Source organism: Uranotaenia lowii, chromosome 3 (genome assembly GCF_029784155.1).
Source record: "Uranotaenia lowii strain MFRU-FL chromosome 3, ASM2978415v1, whole genome shotgun sequence".
In the NCBI taxonomy this organism is placed as follows: Eukaryota; Metazoa; Arthropoda; class Insecta; order Diptera; family Culicidae; genus Uranotaenia; species Uranotaenia lowii.
The window spans coordinates 153,446,939-153,472,976 of record NC_073693.1 but is presented as its reverse complement, the minus strand read 5'-3'; the positions used below and the strand labels follow the sequence as shown (position 1 = coordinate 153,472,976).

The following is a 26,038-nucleotide window of genomic DNA, read 5'->3' as shown; positions in this document are numbered from 1 at the left end:
CTGACCAATCCTGGTTTCGAATCCCGTAAGTCCTCCTCTCAGCCGTCGGGGCTATGAGCCGTAGAGTAACCCTTTCGGATCCCACCTTCCCGGCCTCGATGTCAAGTATAGAATTGTTCGGTTTTCAGGAAAAGATCGATCTCCTAGATCGATTCAGATGAATGGTCGTAGGATTGATCCACCTTAAAAATTCGGAGCTGGAGGATCGATCTCTGATAGATCGATCTTTCCCATTTTTAAAAAGGGACGTTTCAATGTACTCAAATTCATTGTATCGAAATCTGTAGACAAAAATTCGACACACGAAAATCTAATTTTAAGTACCAATATTGACTATTGAATTGAATTAAATGTTCGGGCAAGTCCCGGGAAAACCGATCAATCTGACCAGCTTTTACTAGATAAGTCTGTTTGATATTAAATCTAAATTCAAAATTGGATCTATGTATCTCGGCTTAGCAAGAATTAGAACTCAAAAGATCGAAAGATCGAATCGAAAATAAACCGATCTAATCGATTTTCTTCATGCTAAAGAGTCGATCAAAAAAATCGAAAATCTGAGTAAAAAAGATCGACCAACCCCAGTACCACCTTGGCTCGTCTCTGCGCTGGCTGGCTCCTCTAGCTGGAGGACTCCTCTGCGCTGGTAGCTGGCGTACTTGTTAACCGCTAGTTCTTGAGAGTACCCCTCTTAATCTAACTCGTTTTCCACTTCCAGACAAGGCCTTTACATGGCTACACCCTACACTACCAATTGGTAATTCCACTAGCGATCGTTAAAACGCGAATTGCTAATCGTGGATTTAAACAATATTTTACGGCAAAAAATTGCAAAACGTCCGATTACTGAAATGCAAAGAAAATGTCATTATTTTTGTAGAAATTTTAAAATATGTCGACCAAATATTTTAATTTTACAGTTACTGTTTTTATCTTCTTTTCAACATAACGTTTTCTATAAACACACCAGGGTATATCTAAACCTTTGACACACGGAAAATAAAAAAAAAGGTAAAATTTACCATTTTGCGAGGTGATTTTTTTCCACCCCTCTTTCAAGGTAAATTTTACCTTTTTTTCATTCACCTAGCAAAAAGGTAAATTTTACCTTTTTTCAATTCACCTAGCAAAAGAGTAAATAATACCGTTTACCCATTCACTGATATGAAATGATATAAAAGGTAAATGCTAGTTGGTTTGATTGGTTTCTTCAATAAAAATAAAACAAAAATTCATTCAAAAATGTATATTTATTTGAAATAAAATGGGATATTTACCTAATATTTATTTTCGAAATGTATCACCGTGTTTTAAAAAATTATTGAAAAAAAGTCCTGTTTTGCTAGGCTCGTGGCGATTCGGCTTTGCGTTCTTCCGCGCCATAATGGTCACTGAATCCTCTTGCACTGCGTTAACACTTTCATGCCCTTCTCCGTTCGACAAATCCGGTGAGGCGCGGCCGGAATGATATCTGGAGGATGACGTGGAATACACCTCGAAGCTGGGCCGATCTGAAACATAAGCAAAGTATTATGTCGAGAATCAGCACTACTAAATGATATCTAAGAAAAGACTTACCATTCTATCCCGATTTTCTCATATTGGGCACGAAGCAAAACTTCCCTTCTGAACGACAAAACAGCTTTGGCTTAACCTCAATAAACGGATTCGGCAAATAGTTACTTTTTTCGAGATGAATTGTACCGTTTTGTTTAGCTCAATCCAGGTCAACTCCACCTCACTACGAGGTAAGTTTTACCTTATTTGGATTTACCTTTTTTTCTAGGTGAATTATACTTTTTTATCAAGCTCAATCCAGGTGAACCTCACCTTTCTACGAGGTAAGATTTACCTTTTTTGGATTCACCTTTTCTCTCGGTGAATTATACCTTTTTTCAACTTCGATTCAGGTAAATTTTACCTCGCTGTGAGGTGAGTTTCACCTCGAAGAGGTAGAAAATACCTTTTTGGCTTTCACGAGCGTTCACCTTATTATCTCGGAAAATTTTACCTTTTTATTATTTTCCGTGCATGGTCCAATGTAAGATAAATAAAATCTTAACTGTTAGTATGGTGGCACAATTCATACATACATGTATGTTAATTGAGGCACAATGTTCAATTTCCGTAAAACAAAAAAATAAACTAATCGATTTAAATTTTATACGTGAATCTGTCAGCGAAAACAGATCGAGGGAAGCCTACACAAAACTATCCGGAACAAATTGTTTTGAAAATGTAGCAAATCGAACAACCCACAACACAAGTGCCACTCGTGCATAAAACTTACCTTTCGTAGTCGAAACGGCAGTACAATTTCCCATCCCGCATGAAGCAGGAATGCATCAGCCGAATGGAACAGGAAGTGCACTGCAAACACCGTTCGTGGTACGAAATGTCCACCACCTTCATTATGTACCGATCACAGATAGGGCTGCAACATTGGCCACACAGAGCGGCGGAAGAAGAGTTGATGGCAGCGGATCCGGCATTCGTCGCCGGACTCGAGTGGGCCTCCACTCCAATTGCCAGGCGCTCGACTAACGAGGCCCCCATGCCGGCCACCGGAAGTCCGGACGCCGAGGGCGGTGTGGTCACAGCTGTGGTCAACTGGACCGGTGAACAGGTTGCTTGTAGTGAGGATGTTTTACTAGCACTATTATGGTTGTTGTTGGCACATTGACCGTTGGCCGATCCAGTGGTTCCGGTGTTGTTGTTGATGACGTTGTTTAAATTGTTGTTGTTTTCATTTGCCGCCGGTGTCAATACCGAGAGTCCATCACCGGCTTTCATATCCAGTGGAACTGCCGTAATGGAAAAAGCAGATGTAAAAACTGTTAGATGTCTTCCGAATATTTAGTGAAAAGCGTATAAAAATACTTGAACAACTCATTAAAAACATTATCTATATCTGAAACTCTTTTACGTGATTCCAACTTTCATGCAATTCAGTGCAGCTAAAAAAAGCTAAATATTATCCCCCTGCTGACTGACTCGCGTAAGCCGAAGCATGACTTTCGTTTGACTGGCACCACGTGGTTCATGTCTTTTGTTACGATAATGTGATTATCATAAAAATAACACGACGCTATCAATATGTGCATCCTTAATTATTCGCTTTGATCTCAATGGTGTTCGATCCCCTACTAGTCTATCTCATATTCCAGCTAACGTGACAGCAGAAAAAAGAGGCTGATCCCAATTGCGAACCCCGAAACCAACTGGATGTTACTACTTTACGGACCGAGTAAAAGGACGACCCTTAAATTCTGCCCGTCCAGAAAAACCAGCTCAAACTGAGAAAGATTATGATTGATTAGATTCGCCGCTCGAATGTGCTTCACGTCGAGTCGGGATCTGGCCGGAACGGATTTAATCGGATGAAATTAACACGCGGGAGCGTGAAAAGTTTCAACCCAACCGGATTATGCTGTCACTGGTTATAAACTGCTTACTGTTTGTGTCGGCAAGTGGCTCAAAACAGGTGTTCGCAATGAAGGAAATAATAAAAATACATTTTATAAGTCATCCTAATAAGTAATGTATAATGAATTTCACGCAAATGCGTTTAGAAGACAACAGATAAGCAAAGTAAAATTTAACTGTCTTATCTGAAAATCTGAAGATATTTGTATTTTGAGAATCAAAATTTCAACTGCCACAAAACTTCAATGGAGCTGGGTTTTGCGTTAAATCCATAATATTTCTCCATTTGCAACGCGTTAACATAGCAAAATTTTACCGCATATTAACATGAAATAATTAATACAAAGGATACGGACTCATCGGGAAGTCAAATAGAAATGCCATTCCTAGATGTTGGAGGAGTCCGCCAGGAAAACTGCTTTAATTTTCAGGGAACCTTCTTTCCGAAAGTTTCTAGTTTCCATCGCGTGATTGGTTCCGTCTCAAAAGTTGAGCAAATTTTCCGAATTTCGAAAAATTTTCAATTTCTGCTGATAAAAAAAAACGCATCCACTTCACTCAGCCACAGCTACAGCCTACGCGTTCTTCTGTGAACTTCTGGTGAAAAACAGACACTCTTTTTTTTTAAAACTAGTGTCGTATTTACTGGATTGAATCCTCTTTTCGAGTAATGAGTAATAAAATATTCTTCTTAACGTGGGCGTATTACCCCCAGTACCCCTACATTTTTCTTTAACAACCGTTTGTTGACCCTAAGCCCAAATGCTCAACACTGCATCAATTGTATTCCATTATATGCTGTTTCGTAGAATATAGGAATTAAGTTTGTAACAACAAAATTAAACTTTTCTAAACAGATTGAGTAGGCATTGTCTGGATGGCATCCCACGTGTTTTTTTTTTGGGTCTTTGAAAATTTTACTAAATTGAATGTTTCAAAAGTGATTTTTCTATTAATTGTTCGAAAAAATATTCAACGAGTAGCCGATTATCAACTGAAACACTTATCAGTGGAAGTGATTTGAACGGGCTTGTGGGAGGATTGGTTCATTCAATTTACTTTGAGCAAGTGGTTGGAATATTTTTTTTTTTCGCGCAACTGAAGTGTAATCTCACAAGCTTCTCCGGGAAACGGGAGGTTGTGTGTTCCATAAATGGTCTGTGGTATTATAAATCTATGTTTTTGAGATGAAAATGTGTTGAAGTCGCAATGCAATACGGAATTCGACATTTTGAATGTATTTATTTCAAAATAATGACCCCGTGTTATGATGGGGTGGTAAAGTAAATTTCTAAGTTTTGGTGACAGTCAAAGAAATCTCGACGTGCTGTGATTAAATAAGTTCGGAGCACTGTTAATTTTTGGATAGCATAAAATTACGTTAGCCTTTTTTTGGTGTAATAATTATAAGGACCCTTTCATTGTAGGGGTACAAGGATAAGTAGATCGATAAAAAGGAATTGTGGATGGTAACAAGGTAAGATGTAAAACATCATTAAAAATCTTAAAATATTTTTCTTTTGATTATATATTGAAAATATCTTAACTCTATTATGGGGATTAGTGGGGGAGAATGGACAGGACATCAAACGAACGGAAGACTGATATACAATGGATTGTGGGTTCAAGCCAGCCGGAGTATCTCGCAAATTTGGAATCATGAGTAGGTTACTTAGGTAACTTTTCAGGATTCTTTATTTGTTCCGAACAGTTGGAAGGGAGTGAGATGAGTCAAACCTGTTCCAAGCCAGTGGTAAGGGACCCCTTGGTTGTGCTGAAATTATTGTTGATGAGTTAAGCATAAACAGTATTTGAATGTGCGATCGATACTTCCCGTACCGACTCGGGTCGAAAGACCTATCAGCCACTGGTGGCTCAAACATAGGAAGAACTGCTTCATAGAGGGGTTTTGGTGACAAAATTGTCCCTAGAACATTTTTGCTTGAAAAATGCATACATACATACAGAATAGTGAAAAAATAGTACTATCTCATTGTTCGGGTTCCAGTTTTTTTATATTAATAGTCATTCATTTCAATTCATTACTTTTGAAAATAAGTCCTAAAAGTGATAAGTTTTTCTTAATTTAAAAAAAAATGAATGAGGGATTTTTAAGACTTTATTTGAAGAAGAAACTTGTTTGGGACTCAATTCTGTTTGTATTTTGTTTTAGGAAATTTTGAATTTCAATTCCGAATCTGAACTCTGATATTTAATTTCTGGATCACCATTATGGAACTTTTTAAAGTTTCAATTCGGCATAAAAATTAACTATAAAAAGTTTCAAATCCAAATTTTAGAAATGGTTTGATATTTTAAATATTTTTTTAATATTCCAGAATGATGAATTTCAAACATGTAAAATGAACCTATTTTAGTTTTAAATGAAAAACCAAGATTCGTATCAGAATTTTATCCCAATGATGAACCAAACTAAAAATCAAGAAGTATAAACATGATTCAGACTCCACAATCCGGTCACAGGCAACAAATTAAGCTTCATGAAAAAAAATTGGTACCAGAGCATCGGAAATTATTCAAACCTTAGCTCAACAGATATTTTTCCGCACTTACCCGGGCAGGGAAAAACTGGACTATTTTATCCAAAAACCTTGCAAAATCAGGGCATTCGATTTCAAAGTTTACAACCAAAAATCTTGGCAATATCCAGGCAAGTTTATAATTTCTTTAGTTAAAATCAAGAAGAAAAAACTCGAAAGTTTGTTTACATCGAAACACACCAGCCAGTTTATTTGGATAAACATTGTTAAAAAAAATATTTTTGAAGGAAAAATAAAAAATTGTTATCAATCAATTTAAATTTTGCAAAATAAAATTGCAAATAAGTAAAAACATTCCTGCAAAATCCGGGCGAGTCTAATCTTTTTTAAAATTCAAAATTGAAGACTAAGGACTGTACCCAAGATTCATGCACAAACTTATTATGTGAATAACTTTTGATAGCGTTTTTCGAGTACAGTCTTAAAGTTTCTATCAACAACTGAGAAATTTTCAAAAATCTATAGTAGAATTGTGGACCTGGGATAAGATTTCGAGGTTTTGGTTTTGAGTCGAGATTGTTACTCTTGATTAACTTTAATCGTTCATCGAAATTTCATTATGATTTTTTTTTTTTAATTTCGAGTTTAGAGAAGAACACGCTTAACTTTTTTTGGACCCTGGCATCAAAATAAAAATTTCGATTTTCCAGATTTCCTTTGGTCCCCCCTTAAGTGATTTTGAAATGTTGAAACATTGCACAGTGGGGATTTTCGAGCCACAAAAGGTACCCAATTCAGGCAAGAACGTCTCGCTTAAAAAAACAATCATTCTTTATGCAAAAAGAGTTATGTGAAAAGAGAGCTTTTTGATAAAATGACTCTAAACGCCTCATTTTGCCCGATTTCTCCAATTTTTTAGGTGTAAAGGTAGAATTCATATTATGGCAATCTTACTTACCAGGGTGGCCAGCGAACCGGGAAAACCGAGAAAAAACCGGGAATTGAAAATAGGACCGGGAAAACCGGGAAAAACCCGGGAATTTTAAATCAAAACCGGGAAAATTCTTTATGGATCATTTTTCCACTATATAAACCAATTGAATTCTAAAATAAATTCATATTTTTAAACTGTGACCCAAAGATGGGTCTTGACTCAAACATTCAGTCAGCGAAACTTTTTTTTTTGTAGAGAAATGAATCCAACTTAGATGAAATTTCAGGGACTAGATAAAGGAAAATTGATGTTGAAAAACATGCGAAAAAAATTCGCCTTGTCTCCCGGTGAGACTTGAACCCACATCTTGCGCCTCTCCGGGGCCCATGTATTAACATTCTACTACAGGAGACCAACCTGGCGTATGAATATTATACTGGTTGAGTGTCGATGTCTATCGGAATGAAAGGAATAGTTCTCCCATGTAATCATAATCATTTTTCTTGGTCTATTTCTATTCCCATCTTTTCATCTTACGGTAGTTGGACTCAAATTTGGATATTTTAGGCACGGCAAGATTTGCATTGCCTTCTCATATGAGAAGGCAATGCAAATCTTGCCGTGCCTAAAATATCCAAATTTGAGTCCAACTACCGTAAGATGGAAAGATGGGAATAGAAATAGACCAAGAAAAATGATTATGATTACATGGGAGAACTATTCCTTTCATTCCGATAGACATCGACACTCAACCAGTATAATATTCATACGCCAGGTTGGTCTCCTGTAGTAGAATGTTAATACATGGGCCCCGGAGAGGCGCAAGATGTGGGTTCAAGTCTCACCGGGAGACAAGGCGAATTTTTTTTCGCATGTTTTTCAACATCAATTTTCCTTTATCTAGTCCCTGAAATTTCATCTAAGTTGGATTCATTTCTCTACAAAAAATAAATTCATATTTTCATTTTTTTCTCAAAAGCGAAATAAAATTGGGATCAAAATTCCATGGAGAAAATGTGGGCAAAAGTTAATAATTTCTTGAAAAACCGAGAATTTTTAGTTCAGCACATAGCTTTTAGTGCTCTGAAGTGTTCGAGTTCCAAAATATATTGAGATTTTTTTTGTAAATTTACTAATTTTTTACATTTACAAATTTACAAATTTTTTATAAGCATCAAAAGCGCGAAGAATTTATGTATCTTTCATATGTTCGAAATAATTGTTTTTCACAAATAAATTCAACTTTTAACCTTTAAAAGCCGGCAATTTATAAAATTATGACAGAAAAATTCAAAATGAGTGGCCACCATGTTACCCAATAGGTAGAACGAGATACCAAAAGTTTGTGTGATTCTATTTAACATTTGGCCCTTTTACTGGCAATAGCATTCTTTATTGATTAAAAATTTGAAAAATACAGATAGTTTAAATGTATGTGCTAAAAATCACATTAAGATATTATCACAATAAAAAAGCTAATTTGAAAAGCAAATTCAAGCCATAGAATAATTTTCAAAATTGTGTAAGAACTTCTAATTTAAAATTTGAATTACGATATTCAAATTTTCTGGTTGGATTGCGAATTCAGACTCAGAGTTTTGATAAACATGCCAAGTCCGAAGTCAAGCTTTTAGAACTCAGCCTCAGGCTCAAGTGTTCAAGACGAGAATCAAATAAAAATTTTATAAAAATAGGAGGAATAGAATTTAGTGGATTCTGTTCTCAAAATTGCAGAGAAAAAAATTAAATTAGAATATCAATCAGTATTATTCAGTTAAAATTTGAATCATAAATCCAAACTTAAAGTTGTTAGGTTTTGATTTAAAGATCCGTAATTCATCGTTGATGATTATATTTCAAATTTCATAATTCAGAAACCAGAGCCCAATTATCAAATTCTGTGTTCGATAAAGTAATTTTTAATTGGAGCATCATCGTTTCAATTGAATCGAAAAAGTGTTGACAAAATTATCAAAAAATTAGAGTTTTGCAGCTGATGTAGATTGAGATATGAAGAATCGATTGGTATATGTACTTCACTCAAAGTTGGTAATTTTGGCACTTTACCCTCTGATTCTGAGGGCCTCAATTATATTCTTCATCCTTTGTTTAAACAATCCCAACAAACATCATCGTTATCAGAATATTCTTACGTTTGACATTGAAAAAAGAGCTTATTTTAATTTTCAAAAAATCCATCTTATCACATTCATGTATTTCAAAACAGGGGAAATCATAAAATCTCGATCGAAAAACCGGGAAAAAAAACCGGGAATTTGAAAATGTAAATGGAAACTTGCTGGCCACCCTGTTACTAAAAAAAAATCTTACAAACCATACTTATTTATGAAAAAATGTCGTATGAATCGATTACTCCAATTTTTGTTTTTACTAAGACAAGTGGCTTAGTTTTTCCTTTTTTCCCATGAACTTAAGTAATTTTTCGAAGAAAGGCAGTCAAACAAAGCGTAATCCAACAATTTTTCATCATGACTAATCATTTTTGGTAGATTAATTAATCCTTAAGCTGATCGTTTCACTTTTTTGCACTAGAATGAAAGGAAAACTGCTTAATAGCCCCAACTTCCCCTAACTTTTTTTAAATTTGTGTATAAATTTCACTGTAACAATCGAACAATTCACATACAAAATGCAAAAACCAAATGATTGTGTGTAAAATTTATCGCTGAATCGAGTGATGTACACCGCTCAGCTTACGAAAATAGCCGCAACCACCCCGATTTCCCCTAAAATCAAGCGATATGTTAAACAAATCATTTTAACAAATGACAATACATATGAAAATACACAAACATGAATCAAACAGTATAAAATTGATTGCTGAATCAAATGATGTACACCCCTTATAAAAGAGCCTCAATCATCCCGATTTCCCTTAATTTCAGGACTTTCGGAAAAAAATTAAGAAACGAAAATAACATTGAATCAGGTGTAAATCTCATTCCTTAATCAACTGAAGAGCACAACTTAGCACTCTGTTAACGAGAAAAGTTTCTTTTTCCCCAATTTACCCTAAATTTATTCATAAACTCATACAACATGTACCAAAAAATCATAGCAACAAATGAGAGAGCATCAGAAAAGTTACTAAAGCATTCAAACATGTGTTAAACTTACTATTCAGTAGAACAATTGACATCCTTATATTTCTGTTCATTAATGCAGTCCTAATTGCATCAATTTCCATTGAATACTTGTAATATATAAAAAAAAAACCTTGTAACATTCGAGAATGCATCAGAAAGTGCAGAAACAATTGAATCATGTAAAAAACTAATTGTTGAACAGAATGATGTACACAGCTTAACTTTTAGTAAAAAGAAAAATCCTGAATCGTCCTCTTTTCCCCTAAATTTAATCGATATTTTGTTGAATTGATAATTAATATAGGTTTAAACATTATTAAGGCTCTGCTCGTCGAATCAACTGCATCTTTCAAACCAATCTCGTTTGTAACAAGGTCTTTTTTTAATATTTCATGAATTAATGGAAAATTCGGTCGATTGAGGCTCATCTCAACAACTACACACTACCAAAAAAATCTGTAAAATTACATCACATATGATGTAAATAAAAAGAAGCATCATATATGACGGAGTATTCAGTGCCAGTTGGAAATTACACGCCAGTAAAATTTTGCAGCGTGTAAAATAAAAAATGATGTAAAATTTAGCAACGTGTAAAATAAAAATGATGTAAATTATAAAATCACTGAATATTGGAAGAAAAACATTCCAATTGGATTTTTGTTTTGTTTTATTTATCGTTAATATGATTCAATACTGGAATTTTCTCGTCTCTTAGTAAAAATAGAAATCCTTCTATAATTAATATAATTCATTTTATTAGGATACAAATTTTTTTTATCTCACACATAAGTTCAATTACTTTTATTTTCTTCCCCGACGTACCGGATTCAAAGTTGAGCAACGTGGATCCGCTTCCTGAACCGCATCCCTGCTTCTCGAAGATCTCCGGGAACCATCAAAACCGATTAACTTACTCGCACGCGGGGAAAATACTTTGGCGCACGACTTGACTTAACAGTTTTTCTCACATTTGTCTGGTCCTGTTCTTCACTGTTTATAATTTTACATGACATTATCACGTTCAGTGTATTGTAATATTTCATGTCGTGTAATTTTAAGAAATTTCCAATTCAGTGTTGTTGATTATTTTGTATGACCAAAAAAAAGTTGTAAAATTACATCACATATGATGGAACAAAAAAGAACCATCACATATGATGGAATTTTCAGTGCGAGTTGAATATTACACGTCTATAAACTTCAACAGACGTGTAAAATTTGAAAGACATGTAAAATATTAAGACGTGTAATATTTAATTCGCACTGAAAATTCCGTCGTATGTGATGTTTCTTTTAATTTACATCATATGTGATGTAAATTTACATCAAATAATCGCGTTCCGTGTCAAGTAATATTTGTGTTATACGAATTCAGTGCTGTTAAGGATTCAACTTTTTTTAATTTGTAAATTTACATCATTAAATCGCGTTCCACGTCATGTAATGATACAGGTTTTCAATTTCAGTGTTGTTAAGGATTCAGATTTTTTTTCTGTGTAGCGCTGGATAGTACTCATTATATAATAAATCAGTAAGTTTTACACCTGATTCCATGGTTTTACCTCCTGAATGCTAACCGGTGTTGATCATTCACTTAAACCAGCGGTCGGGGAACCGGGGTAAATTACCCAAAATGGGATAAAAGTGAAATTCTTGGGGGTAACAGTGAATATTTTGTGAATTAAAAGTGTATATTTTCATTTTGCAATATTATGAATTTGTTGATTTTATTTCGAAAGTAAAGAATTTAGCGGCATATGCAGAAGTGAATATTTCCCCCTGAGGCATTCAAATAATACGCTTTGAGAGTTCGCTCAGTATTTACGGATACGTTTTTTTGCTCTTCGGCATAGGGTAATATCAACTTAAATAAAAATGTTGTGGGGTAATGATTCAAGAAGTTCCCCGACCCCTGACTTAAACAATAAGTTTAACATCTGATTCAATCATTTTTGTGCATTTTCTGATGGCCTCTCATTTGTTAATACGATTTTTTGGTACATATCGCCTGATTTTAAGGGAAGACGGGGTGATTGAGGCTCTTCTCGTCAACTGAAATGCTAAGCGGTGTACATCATTCCATTCAACAACTAATTTTACACTTGTTTCATCTATAGTTATCCAAGTTATCTATAGAAGATTCCGAATGAAAATAGCCCCTAAAAATAATTTAATAAATATTATTTCTGACAGCTTTTCCGATGAAACAATTGACCTCTATCCCGGATTTTCCGAAATCCAACTTTGGCTTTGCTTCGCTGTATCGCCTTCTTGGTCTCTTGAAAATATTTGGTCTCTTAAAAATCTCAGTTCTTCAGAATATTTGAATGATGATTAAGATGCACAGGTCAGGTTTTTAGGCAAATCTAGGATCTTTTAGGATCTTGTAAAGCTGAGCCTAAAGATCATCTTCCAAGATCCGACGGCAATTTTGATCCGGTGTATTAAAATCTATCGCCAATATAGTGTGTCTCTCAGGGTGCATCTTGATGATCTTCACCATGGTAGGTGTCGCCACTGTAGCTTAACGATCCCCACCATACTATACTTGGGTACTTCTGATCTCCAGGTATCTTCCAAGTGCGAGCCAAAATAAAAAAATTCATACACTCATTGGACAACTCACGAAATGTCTTTCTACTGTTTCACAGCCTGGAACTAGGCAATCAAAGCACTACGTTAAGGTTCGAAAACCATTTTTACAAAAATACACTTGATTTCAAAATTAACAAAAATATCCTCTGACATCTTAAACATAATGTTAACAAGGTGACAAGGTTTTGTATACTTCGTAATAATCACTCCTAAAGTTTTGTAGCAGTTCAATTGCCGGACCCTGTATATGATCGGTTTTCAAAATTCGATCATGATTTTTTTTTCATACATCCATTGCCACCCTAATGTACATCAAATAACATCATTTACTTTTTTGTATGTTGTATGTATGTATGTTGGTTATCCACCATGGGTGCACGGATTTACCGCAATATGTCCTAAGAAGGTGTTCACATGCATTCTTAGATTAATAACATATATTACCTGTCGGCCACTTATAGGATTCGAACAGAAAAGTTTTCATGCCGATACCTGGAATCGAACCAAATACGCCTGGCATACCAAAACCAGACTCGCGCCAGCCTATCTGCTTGACCACATCGGCGCTACATCAAATAACATCATTTACTTTTTTATCCAAAAAATATCATTGAGCCGAACAGAGACTTTATCAAATAAACTAGAACTTTTTAGATATAAAATAATAAGGATCTGCGAATATTCGATTTGATCCAAAACCATACTGATGAGCGTTTAAAAAAGTGAAATTTTAAATCTTTTCAAGAAAGAATTCTGTTAAGATTATTTTACGTTTCACTAATAATTATAATCGGTAGAACCATGTCGTAGTTCATAGAATGTTTGACGCTGAAAATGAGATACAATCATCCCTTCAAGAAAAATCGTTCAATGTATCTTATTTTCTTTCTCGAGTTCCCTAATTCCCCTCAGCTTATAACACTCTGAAACGTGAAAAATGGGAACAACTCTACACTCTTCAAGCCTTTCACAGTCGATTTAAATTTCATCGACCTAGTAATTTGTGCTCACTGCACCAGGCACTCGAAACTGACGACAACTTGCAATGAAAAAAAAACGTTCCGCTAGAAGAACAAACAACCTGTTGCTGGTAACAAAATTAGAACCACTCTAGTTTAAACTTAGCACCGACATGTGTATGAAATGTGCGTTAAAATGTTCGGAGATTTCAGTTACCTACCTACAATTTTTATTTTTTTCATTTCTTATAAATTTCTTGGTAATTATAAACTTTAACACGATTTGGAAGAATCCAATACCTAATAATAGATTTGAAATCAGCTATCAAACATAAAGTATCTGTATTATCTAATCGTTGTATTCATAGCTCCGGCACACGCCAACCTTCCTTTCAAAAACCCGTCGGAATCCCGCACATGCTCATGGAACCATATGACTCGTCTAGTCTTACAACTATTTTTCACCGACTAATTTATCGCTTTTGTTGTATTCATTTTCGGCAGCCCCGAAATAATTAGGTACTATAAACATAAACAGCTTTCAACGCTTTCTTCCGAACTCCCACTCACACTTGGCTTGCCTGCCTGTTGTTGGCTGTCTCCAGATGGACGATTCCCCGGCGTTTAAACCCTTTCCTTCGTCGGCGTTGTTGTCGTCGGAAGGAAGGAAAACTTTGCAACCGGAGAGTTTTGTCGCGCCTTTCTTTCAGCCGGTGGAGGTAGAATTGCTGCCAAAGCCTTGGTGATGAGAGACAAGCAATAAGGCCTCTCGAGACCGGAGACGAGGTGGCTTGTGAAAAATTTCCCAACAATCTGCTTCTCAAACGGCGGCGTGTCTACGGAAGTGTTCCTTGGGTGGCAGCAGCACCACTTTAACACTTAAATACACATTTCAGTTGCCATTACATAATGATTTTGTCTAGGCTTGTGACTTAACGATATGGTCACTGTCGGAGGGAGACTTAAAGCGATAGGTTAAATTTTCTTTTATGAGTGAATGATTATTTATATGTATCTTTTGTTTTGAATCACTCTATGAATCTCTCAATTCAGGAAGAAAGTGGGTAATCTGAAAAAAAAAACTCATCTATTATTATCTATTGCATCTTCTACCGCGTGAAATCTTTGTTTTTAAAAATTGGTACTTCAAACTGTAACATTGTAATATTAACAACTGAATATAGAGATTCAAAAAACTATTTCAAAATGCATTTCATTAGTCAGTGTATATCGAAACATTTTTAAAATAAGATAAACAATTTAATATTTTTTTTAATATTAAGAAATTCTAATCTGCTGTAGGATTTGGCCGGAGCTATCTCAGTGAGACGTCATTTCACCTTAATCACCCAGAGATAAGCTATTTTTGATATGTCTAAATTACATGGGATTTTCAGTCATTGCGATTTCATAAAACGAGCTGAAAAGTTTTTAAATACTTAAAATCTTTCAAAATGAATCATTCAAAGATGAGAATATCTAAAGCAGCGATTTATTATGAAATGATTGCTTTATACATCACTTTAAGCACATAACTTCTCACCGATAAGGCCGATATATTAAGTAACATACATTAATATTAAATTTATGTTTTCGACCGTTATTGGAGATTTATTGTAATTTTGGCTATTTTTCGATCTAGGGATTCAATCAAACTTAAAGCGATCGTCGGACGTTGGACAAAAACTAAATTGACAAGAACAACGGACAGATAATTCCCTTGAGAAAGACCACCAAAAATGGTCGAAACGTCGGGCATTTCAAAAACTAAGTTGTTTGATTGAATCCCTAGATCGAAAAATAGCCAAAATTACAATAAATACATTAATATGTTTTAACGTTCTAGAATGTTGAAATAATGTAACACCATAAGATAAATAATAAAAATTGTGAAAAGTATTCAAAAATGGCAAAAGCAATAAAAATTATATAAAATTGGACTAAAAATAACAGAAAATACCGTGCTCGTTAATCAGACGCTTTTTAATCGGTCAAATTGACTACTCTATAATTACAAATATTCCTCCAAAAATGTTCCACTAATCGAGATTTTTATTCAAAAATCTTCAACTAGCGGACGACATTTTGCTTTAGTCGGTTTATGTTTAATAAGTAGAACTCTCGCTCGTGGCTTAGCATTTTTATCAGACTGGCGTGTTTTCACAACATTTTCAAATCGTTTTTATTCTTTTACTAGCTAACCCGGCAAATGAAAAAAAAAGGAGTAGGCCTTGGTCGAGTGCGGTCGTGTTTGTTTTTTCTGCGTACAATTTTGTCGTTTTTCTGTCGTGAAAATTTTCTTCCGGAGAAGATATTTCAAAAATAAATTCGAAAAATGTGATTCAATTTTGATTTTATGTTGGAATGACCTCAAGTGAAGTGAAAAAAAACGTGAATAAATTCGATCGATTAGTTTTCTACGCCGAAACAATGTTTTTCGAGTGATGGAGCTAGGGCTGGTGCTGGGCCCTCCAGACTTGTATTGGGTTTTACTTGTAGAGTGGATCTTCGGGAAGGATCCGGTTGGATCACAAGCTAAGTGTTTTTCTTTGTTATTTTTCCCTAAACTTATTGATTCAGTTGGCATTTTAACTTTTATTATCACTACTGGTTCATGATTGAAACGAAGTTTTCGAACTATTTATCGGGAGATTAAATTTTTTCACGGGAAAAATTTTTATTGGTATATTTTACAAAAACTTGTGTACGAGACTAATTTTAAAGCCGTAGGTTCAGGCGTTTCCACAGAAAACTCTAGAATGTATGCAAATATTTATCCAAACTAAAATTTACAATTTTTTTTCGTACGGCTAGAGATTTCAGCTACTGTGGATTATGTGAAAAGATTATTATTTATTTATTTACATAGTATTCCGTCTCACGACATAACTTGACGAACATAATTCCTAAAATTCACTCGGTTCATAGCAACCGTTCTCCAATGTGAAAAAATCTTTATTTTATATTAATAATTTTGAACACTTTAAAAGTTTAGCGCTAGAGGTAAAATATATTGGTTCCATGATCCATTGAAAAAATGTTTATAGATGTATCATATCTGCAATTTTTATATTTGTTTTTACAAAATCTTTTGTTTAGTTACTAGGCATATAAAAGAAGAGATAATTTATTATTTTCAACGCTGTAGGTAAAGCAGAACAAATTTTAAAAACTTTGAGTTATACTGTTTAATTTTTAAAATAAATTTAAAAGCTGAATATATTACTCGAATTGGTGGAAAAATCGAAAATTTATTCAAAAGTATTGATTATTCAAAACATTATTTAGTGCTCTTTAAGCAATGAAACTAAGATTTTTTAAATGTGAGGCAAAGAATCAAAGAGTTTTTAAAAAGGCAATAATCATAGAAAAACTATTTGGAAAAATTGGTTTCTAAATATTATAAAATATTTCATTTTTATTTTAAATAACATTCCGACTTCAACCATTTAAACCCTTCTGAAAACTCTTGCTTCAACAGGGATCACGGTTAGAAAAAAGAGTTAGTTTGTCTGGGAGCACAGGAGGTGTAGGAAAATCATGATCGCACCATTTACCAAAATGGATCCTGATCCTGATGGACCTTTCACAAACTTACACAACTTCTTCCTTGGATACTTGAATATGGATTCGCAGACGTATAAACGGTTTCCATAGTTGGTGATACTTGCTTGTTTTTGATTCTGACCATTTCAAAGTATGAAGATCAAAATTGGCCACTTTGAGTTGTATATTGTTTGAAAGGCGATACTTTTCTGATTGCAAAACTGTAAAATATGTAACCGAACTCGTCCGAACTCAGGAGATATAACCAGTTCAAAATAACTATTTTTGTAAAGTATTTTTAAGATATCACGTTTTAACTTCAAAAATTTTTAACAGTGTATTCAGCAAAAGTGTACAACTGTTCTGTCTTCAAAACTCTCTAGAACATGTTTTATATGAAAAATCACGCGCAAAAAAGTTATGTTGAAAAAACTGAAAACTAATGTTATTTTTCTAAAAATTGTCATAACTTTGAAATGATTAATGTTACAGCTATGACTTCTTTAGCAAAGTTGCTAGAATTGGTATAAGCTAAAAACTTTTCTACGACAATATTGCTCTAAAATGGATATTAAAAAAGTTAGTTTTTCTAACTCACTACTAGGTGGATTAATCAATTTTCAAAAAACTAATTTTATAGACACTATAGGTCTAAAACGCATAGTTTCGGCGGAGAACAGTTTTGATCGCCTTTTTCATATTTTACCCCTGTGTGCGCCGTTTCTTTTCCTTAGGGGAGAGTGGGGATACTTGATCCCCTTTTCTTATTTTCACCATATCTTTTTGGAAAAATTTTGCAACTCGCCATCTTTAACATTTTCTGACGGCTTGTAACTTCAAGTTTCTATGCTCCAAAAATTAGAACGATACTTGAACCCGTTGATGAACAAGAAGCGTTTTCGTGGGAGTAAAAAAAATGCGATTTTTCTGAAGTTAGGGGAGACTTGATCCCCTATTGAAGGAGACTTGATCTTTTATTCGGGAAGCCCTAATCCTTGTTTAAAAATCAAACAAAACCCCAAGATAGAATGTTAATTGACTATGTTGGTCATGTTTATTCTCATTTCACAATTTATAGCAGACATAAGAAGAAAATTCTATAACTTTATCTCAACGCTAATAACATTGCATACTTAAAGGCGCTATTTTTTATAATTAAGAGAAAATTGATTATTTTTGCTTTTTTCTTCAAACAAATGTTTGATAAATACTAGTTTTTGGATAAATATTAGTAATTTCGTAATCAGCAATCATAACGATCAATTCAGAAGAAGAATATGCCGTTTGGAAGGGGGATCAATTGTACCCATAATCAACATTTTTGAAAACTTTTTCTGAAAAAAAGTTGAGAGTTTTCCATTGCTTTGAAAATTTGGCATTATTAAGTTCATTTTACGCTCGAACGATTGATACATTGGAACAAATATTTTTTTCATAATTTTTCCATGTAAGGAACAATTTAAAGTGATGAAAAAAGATCTTCAAGTTACATTTTGGGAAATTTTTCAAAAAAGTTCAATTACTCAAACAATTATTTTGTTAAAAAAATTTAAACTACAAGCATTGTTATTTTGCTCATTTTGGCAATTTTTTTTGAACATATGATCTTTGTAAGACATTCCAGTTTCGAGATATAGCTAAGGAATCAAGTATCCCCAGGGGTCAAGTATCCTCATTCTCCCCTACTGTTTGTTTTGAATGTAAGGATTGTTTCAATGTAGAGATTTTCGTTAATAGCCAACTAGTTTACGAGAAATTTGCAACTGAAAAAGATGCACATCACCTCGACATCGTAGTTGAAAATAGAAAATTCCCAAAAAGGCGTTGTGAACATCCGTTATTGTCAGAATCGTATCTTTTTTACAGTTATTGGAGAGATTACAAGTGAATTGAACATTCTGCATTAAAAGTTTGAAAAATAATGCACAGTATTGTTTTAATAACCATCGTCCACACTTACCCCGGTGTGCCTTACTCCTTTTCCCTGTATCTTCAATTATATTCGAAAAAATGTTAACTATAGTACCTACATCCAAAGCAAAAAATACATTAATAATTTATTAGATAGATTTTTTAATTTCCAGCGAAAGTTGAAAGCGAATATATTATTTTCTTCGTTTACAGAGGATCCTAAACACTGTTATGTCCTTTTTCGATTAACCCCAAGAAAAGTGCGCCAAATATTGTTTTGTTGAAATGTGAGTCCATTTTAAGCAGTTTTAAATCGTTATGCGATTTTCACCCTCTTTAGAAAATGAGGTAACGTGCAACAAACTTAGTTTTTAATGAAAAATCTCATGAACACGTATGAAAAATTATAGTTTTTAATATATTTGCGATGCCTTAAAGACCATTAAGCATGAAAACACCAATTGCAGTAATTTTTTGGTCTGTAAAAACTAATTTTCACATTTTTTCTGAAAATAAGGATGCTGCATACATTTAGGGGTTAAATAATATTACAAAAAATCATACAAGCTGAAATCATAAAAATAAATGTTTGGATGAAAGTAATTTCAATGTTTACAAACATGTGATGCAAAACATTCATATTCCAGCACATAGAAACAAGATTTACGAGGTGTTTCTTTCATTTGCATTTTGTTGCATTTTACCCTAGACACCAAACTGAATTATACAAATATTTATTTAAAAAAGTTGGGTGATTATTCGAAAAATATTTTAACACCAACAGGTGTAGCATGAGGAAACCAGTAAAAAGTTTGTAGGTAATATTATCAAGCTAATGCGTCATACTGGGTAAAGTTTTTTACTGCATTGGAAAATGTTAAAATTTGTACATTTATTGCTCGATTTTTCAAATTTTATATAAAAATTAAAAACTTAAAAAAACAAACTAGCTTAAGATGCAAGAAATTATGTCATCATCAATTTGTAATCATTAAAAGATAACTTTATTACAATACATTAAATTAAAATTGATTCAGTGTGGTGTTATATAAATGTTGCATCCAACCCCGCTGTTGCATGCTGCCCCGTTTGACGGTATTAGCAAAATTTCATTAAGTTCTCTTTTTATTCTTCTTGGTACTAATATTTGGTTTTAAATTTGCTTCTTTGCTTCGGATCTTGGTTGGCTTTTCTTGAAACTAAAATTTTTATTTTCAAAGCTTCTTCTGCTTGAGAATGTTGTTGAATCAAAACATGTTTTCTGAATTCTGATACTGAGTGTTGGATCAAATTATGAGTTTTAGTTCTACGAAGTAACCGTTCTTTGATCCTAAATTCCGTTTTTAAGCATCTAAGCATGAAAAAAAAATAATGAGTTTTTCTAACATTTCCTAATATTCCAATTGGTTCTTTTCAATGATGAAATTTTTAAGGAACATTTTATGAATAAAAAATCCGGGTTTTTTTCAAGAATATACGGGCAAATCTGGGCAATCTGGCAAGGTTTGGGTAGCTCAGCTTAAGACTAGTTGAAGTTGCCTTGATTCTAATAAAGTTTCTTTTTTTCACCACATGAGGAAGATTAACAATCACATCCAAGTATCCATTTACTGGTGCCACGTGAAAAGCACACTGGCAGTGAAAATGGGCGCCAAAACTTCATACAAAGAGATGATGGATGAGCATCAGTAAGCCTTGATTGCTTTTGGCGCCTTCCTACTCCAAGTGATTTGAAAAAAGGGAAATTGTATGCCATGACTTTTAATGATACGAATAAAAACTAAAACTTTTTTATCAATTTCCACAAACTCATTTTCGAAATTATCTCTCCGTTGTGTTTTTCTTCGCGCGAAGACGAACGCAACAAAATAAATCGCACACAAATCGCATGAATCCTGCAAGAGTTATCCGTGTTCGCACATATTTATGCCTCCATTTTTATGAATAAGAATTCAATAAACTTTGCTTTTATTATGTTTTATTTGCATCAATATATTAAATTGAAGGTGCAAACCAGGATATTTGAAAGGACTAACGATGAGTGTCTATTAACCTTCGGTAATCGGAAATCATTGGTAACACTAGTTTACAGCATTTTTGAAGTGGTGAAGTGGTTATTTATCAAAATCGGTTGAAAATTGAAGAAGTTATGGATACTTTACCATAACTGAATTTTTTTGAGTTTTTAATAATTTAACGAACCGCAGTACACTTATCATAGTATAGGAAGAATGAAACATAAAAAATCTCACTCGTTCCAAGTCAAAATTATTTATTAGCTTACCAGAAAATCACATGCCAAGTTTCAGGAAGATCTGACCATAGGGAGGGGTTGCTTAAGTCTCAAAAGTGAATTAAATTTTGAGGTATTTTGCCCGGAAGGAACGAAAAATACTGGTTTTTCATCAATAACTTTTTTCATCCCTAGCTGATTGTTTTTTATGGTTGATTTTCTCAAAGCCTAAGTTGAGACAAATATTTCACCTGAAGACTGTAACTCGATTGGATTTGAAACAGAAAAGTTATTGCGGTTCAAAGATTGTATTTTGGTCGAAAATTGTCGTATAAAACGCAATGCGTAAAAAGTACTCATTGCGTGTTGGACAAAATTTGTGGCATTTGAACCGCAATAACTTTTCTGTTTCAAATCCAATCGAGTTACAGTCTTCGGGTAAAATATTTGTCTCAACTTAGGCTTTAAGAAAATCAACCATAAAAAAACAATCAGCTAGGAACGAAAAAAGTTATTGATGAAAAACCAGTATTTTTCGTTCCTTCCGGGCAAAATACCTCAAAATTTAATTCACGTTTGAGACTTAAGTAACCCCTTCCTATGGTCAGATCTTCCTGAAACTTGGCATGTGACCTTCTGGTAAGCTAATAAATAATTTTGACTTGGAACGAGTGAGATTTTACATGTTTCATTCTTCTTATACTATAATAAGTGTATTGCGGTTCGTTAAATTATTAAAAACTCAAAAAATTTCAGTTATGGTAAAGTATCCATAACTTCTTCAATTTTCAACCGATTTTGATAAATAACCACTTGAAATCTTTGTTTTAAATTGACATTCAAGCGCAAAAGAAAATCAGATTTTTAAAATGCTACCATCGAGTCTAAAACCTTCATTGAAACAAAATTTTCTCTAAAAAAATGCGTTTTTTATAATTTTTTTCTCATAAAGTCACTAATATCAACAATACTGTTGGTCAAACGCAAAAAAAGTGTTCAGATGATCGATAGAAAACTGAATCACCTTCAATATGCAAAAGAGGGATTTCAAATTACTGTTATGCCGTCCGAGATATTTTAATCTAAGTACAAGAACTTTTTTAATTTTTTCGAAATTTCATATTTGGAGCATAGCTCAAAAACGGTTCTACTGAGATTTTTTTGAATTTCATTTTCGAATTCAGCGCCCGATTTTACATTAAAAATGTTGGTCAGTTAATCAAGTTCACGATTTTTTTTAAATTTTGTAAACTAGTGTAATCGGACGCACCCTCCGGTACCAAAACCATCCGATTAGCAAGCGAGTACTGAGTAATTATTTAGAAAAATTAAGAATGTGAAGAAAATGCTTCTCATAATTTCTCTTTCGCTTATTTCCAAAATCTTTCATCTTCTTCTTATCTTCTATCCATCTGTAATTTTAAATTCTTGTGATGTTTCTAATAAAAGAACATAAAATTCACCGAAAAGGCCGGCGGCAGCGATTAGCACGATTTCGGAAATAAAGCTAGGAAGGTATTATTGGAAAAAAATTTTTTTAAAAAAGTGAGAAACATGAAATGAAACCACGCCGATTTTTATCAGCTCCACTTGATTGACGCAGCAGAAAATTGCAACTCGAGGTGGATTTGGTCTCCAACTAGGAACTTGCCGCATCAGTTGATCAAGTCACTTTCTGATCGGATCGCAACATTCTATGTTTCAATTATGTGGATCTTTTTTTCATCTCACTTCTAAATGCGACGGTAAAACACTTAAAGATAACAAAATCTGATTAACTTTGAATACCTTCGAACGTCCGTCGATAATTTCTTCAACAAAATGACTACCTTCTTTAAATATTTGTGCCGCTAAAAAACTCTTGTGCTGCTTATCCCCAGAATTTAGTTCAATGGTTACTAACGTGTGTTTCTCGAGTGTGAAGCAAAGCTTCACAGAGTGCGTGACTGGCAGACACCTGAACCAAGTACTGATCAGAAATGAAAATACATACGGGGAAACTGTTAGTTGAACTTTTTAAATTTTTGAAATCCAAAAGACCATGTTGAATTTTTGTTTAAATTCTGCTTTGCAACTGATGATTATGCCTAGGACTCAATATATTGCCACACCACACCTATTAAAAAGCTCAAAGGAAAGTTTGTATTGAAAAAGAATCCTGAAGAATTCCGATTTTTAACATATAATCAGTATCTGCTTATGAAGATACTGATTAGTGCTTTCAGTTTAAGCAACCAATTTATCACACGAACAATGCCATCAAATATGTTTACAAAAATCTACTGACTTCACTTACAAAACCCCAACTGTTGTTGCTGATCAATCATGGTGGAAAATGTTGACTGCCTTCACATGTGTAAGTAAAATCCACTGTAGCCTGAATTCCGATAAAACGTGCACTTAAAGCCAGATATCTCGACAAACTTGAAATGTAAGACAGAAATCACAAAACGGGGCCACAAATCTTCGTTAATTCAATTAATTCCATCACATCAATCTATCCGCTTTCAAGCTGCACTCGATGAAGTCATAGGAGCAGAACAGCAAAGCTTGGATGTTTTTTTTTTTGTCTTTTTTTTCAAGTCAACACTGTACACACTGACTTTCCTGTCTCTAACAACGGCCTACTGTCACCGGAATCGAAGCAACGGAGGCAAACGGATTGACACCAATAAATCTCAGAATCAACGATAGCCACGCGATAGGATCACGCCACGCCAGCCACGGACCTCACGGATTGACAAATACCTTCATGCGAACGGCGAACCGGAATAGGACCGAACAAACGTAGGACCACAGAAAGAAAGCACTTCTGTTGCTGCTGAAAGATGATAAATTTTGAACCGTAAGCAAACCGTAGTAAAATCTAAGGTTTTTTCTGTTTTAAACGCTCTCTAGGTTCCTGTCTCTTGAAACGTGAAGTCGTAAGAAGGGAAATGAAAGTTCCAGAGCGATGTTCACACACAAGAGCAGCAGCACATCGAAGTTGGGGAGAGCTACACGGGCTCGAAGTTTTTCCGGATAGGAGAGGGGAAGAAGTACTACACGTTTATCACCAATAGTTGTCCCCTTTGGTTTGGAGCCAGAAATCGTCGAGAATCAAAGCTTGAATCGGTTCTACGAAGAAGATGTGGGAACAGGATACACGTGTACAACCGGTTTTCAAAGGGATCGAAGGAAAATGGTGTTGCCCTTTCCTATGGGTGTCTTAGTTAATTTTCGAGTTATCCATGCACAATATCTTGCAGGATATCAAATAGCGTGCATGCGCATTCTCATTGGACGAATTTTAAACCAAGAGACTGCTCGCGTTCTCATATTCAGTTTCTTCCCCTCTGCAAAAAAAAGCCACGCCTACTAAATTATTGGTAACAATACAACTGCTACACTAATACTGTCAGAAAAAAAACATCGCATTGCAACATCATTGCAGCTGGTTGCACAGAATCGACTGATTGAGTTGATGAGTTAGAGTACGGATTTCGGTAGCTTTTCGAATGTGCATCATCGCGTGTCAGTCTTTTGAATTTGTGTTTTGTTTTGGAAGTATGTTCTGGTCAAAGTCTTTCTAACATATTTTGTTTGGCACGTTTCTTATCGAACAAACTAGCAGGCACGTACGAAAAATCAGGAAAGAAATTCAAATGGAACTAAAAAGATTGTTTAAGAAACAAAACCAATTCAAAATATTATAATATCTTGAATGAATAAATTTTCGTAAAAAGAAAAAAATTAAATTGATAATACGAAATATGAGGCCAAAAGGGTATAAGGCAATATTGATAAATTTTAAGTAATTGATGCAAACAATTCTTCATATTTCGCAAAAAAATTAAATTTGTATGATTCTACTTCAGTTTCTTTGTTGTGAGAAATAATAGATTGTATTCCAAGAAAAACGGTTAGTTTAGTAACACACATTTGTTTTGTAAACATTTATAACACATTAACATTTATAAGATAGTTATTCCTACTGTAAATATAAATAATATTTTTTGTATTGTATACCTTTGTATATATGAGCATAATATTTTAAAAACAACGGTCTAAATAAGCTTTAGTTGTGCTGATGGCCGACCAAATAAAATAAATAATTTTTTCATATTTCAAACGATGTTTGGTGAATTTTTCAGATTTTTAGAATTTTATTTTCATACCATCATGGTCGATCGAAAGTTATGATTTATCAAAAATATATCGTAAAAGGAAATTTGCGTATTTTCTCGAAAGAATGTTTAATGCACTAATACTTCTCTGGCTCCAAGGGCCTCATTTAATTATTTTATTAACATGGTTTTCTGTATCACGACATAACCTGATAAACAATATTCCTCCAATTTTCTCCGTCAATGGAACCGTTCTCAAATTTCTCGTGCATATCCCACATTCGCCATATCACGCTCCTCTTGGTCCTGCCCAGCGTATCCGCCCAGTCTTCACCACCTTCTGGATATAGTTGCGCGAGCTCGTGGTTCATCCATTGCCTCCACAACCCGTTCTCCTGTATGCCGCCAAAGATGGTTCTTAACACTCGTCACTCGAATACTCCGAGAGTACGCTGGTCCTCTTCCAGCAATATCCACGTCTCGTGCCCGTAGAGGACAACCGAACTAGTGATCGACGTTTATAGGTCACACATCGTGTGAGGGCTAAGTCTTCTCGACCGCAGTTGCTTGTGGAGTTCATAGTAGGCACGACTTCCGCTGATCATTCGCCGCCAGATCTCTCGGCTGGTCTCATTGTCTGCGGTCACCAATGAGCCGAGATAGACAAAGTCTTCGACTATATCCATTTCTTCGCCGTCGATCGTCCCCTTGTTGTTA

At 34.3% G+C, this 26,038-nt stretch overlaps 1 protein-coding gene across 3 annotated transcripts in view; it reads right to left on the bottom strand.

The window, feature by feature from the left end:
* The window catches only part of LOC129751663 (LIM/homeobox protein LMX-1.2), an 85,431-nt gene that overhangs the window by 49,520 nt on the left and 9,873 nt on the right, over window positions 1–26,038 (bottom strand). The window contains exons 1-2 of one of the 3 annotated variants that reach the window (XM_055747306.1): window positions 23,503–24,152; window positions 2,291–2,804 (exon numbers count right to left, since the gene is read on the bottom strand). In XM_055747306.1, the coding sequence (XP_055603281.1) occupies window positions 2,291–2,793 (503 nt within the window). In that variant the 5' untranslated portion in view covers window positions 2,794–2,804; window positions 23,503–24,152. Of the gene's footprint in view, window positions 1–2,290; window positions 2,805–23,502; window positions 24,153–26,038 lie in introns of those variants that run through there. The other 2 variants (XM_055747305.1, XM_055747307.1) reach the window with 2 other exon arrangements.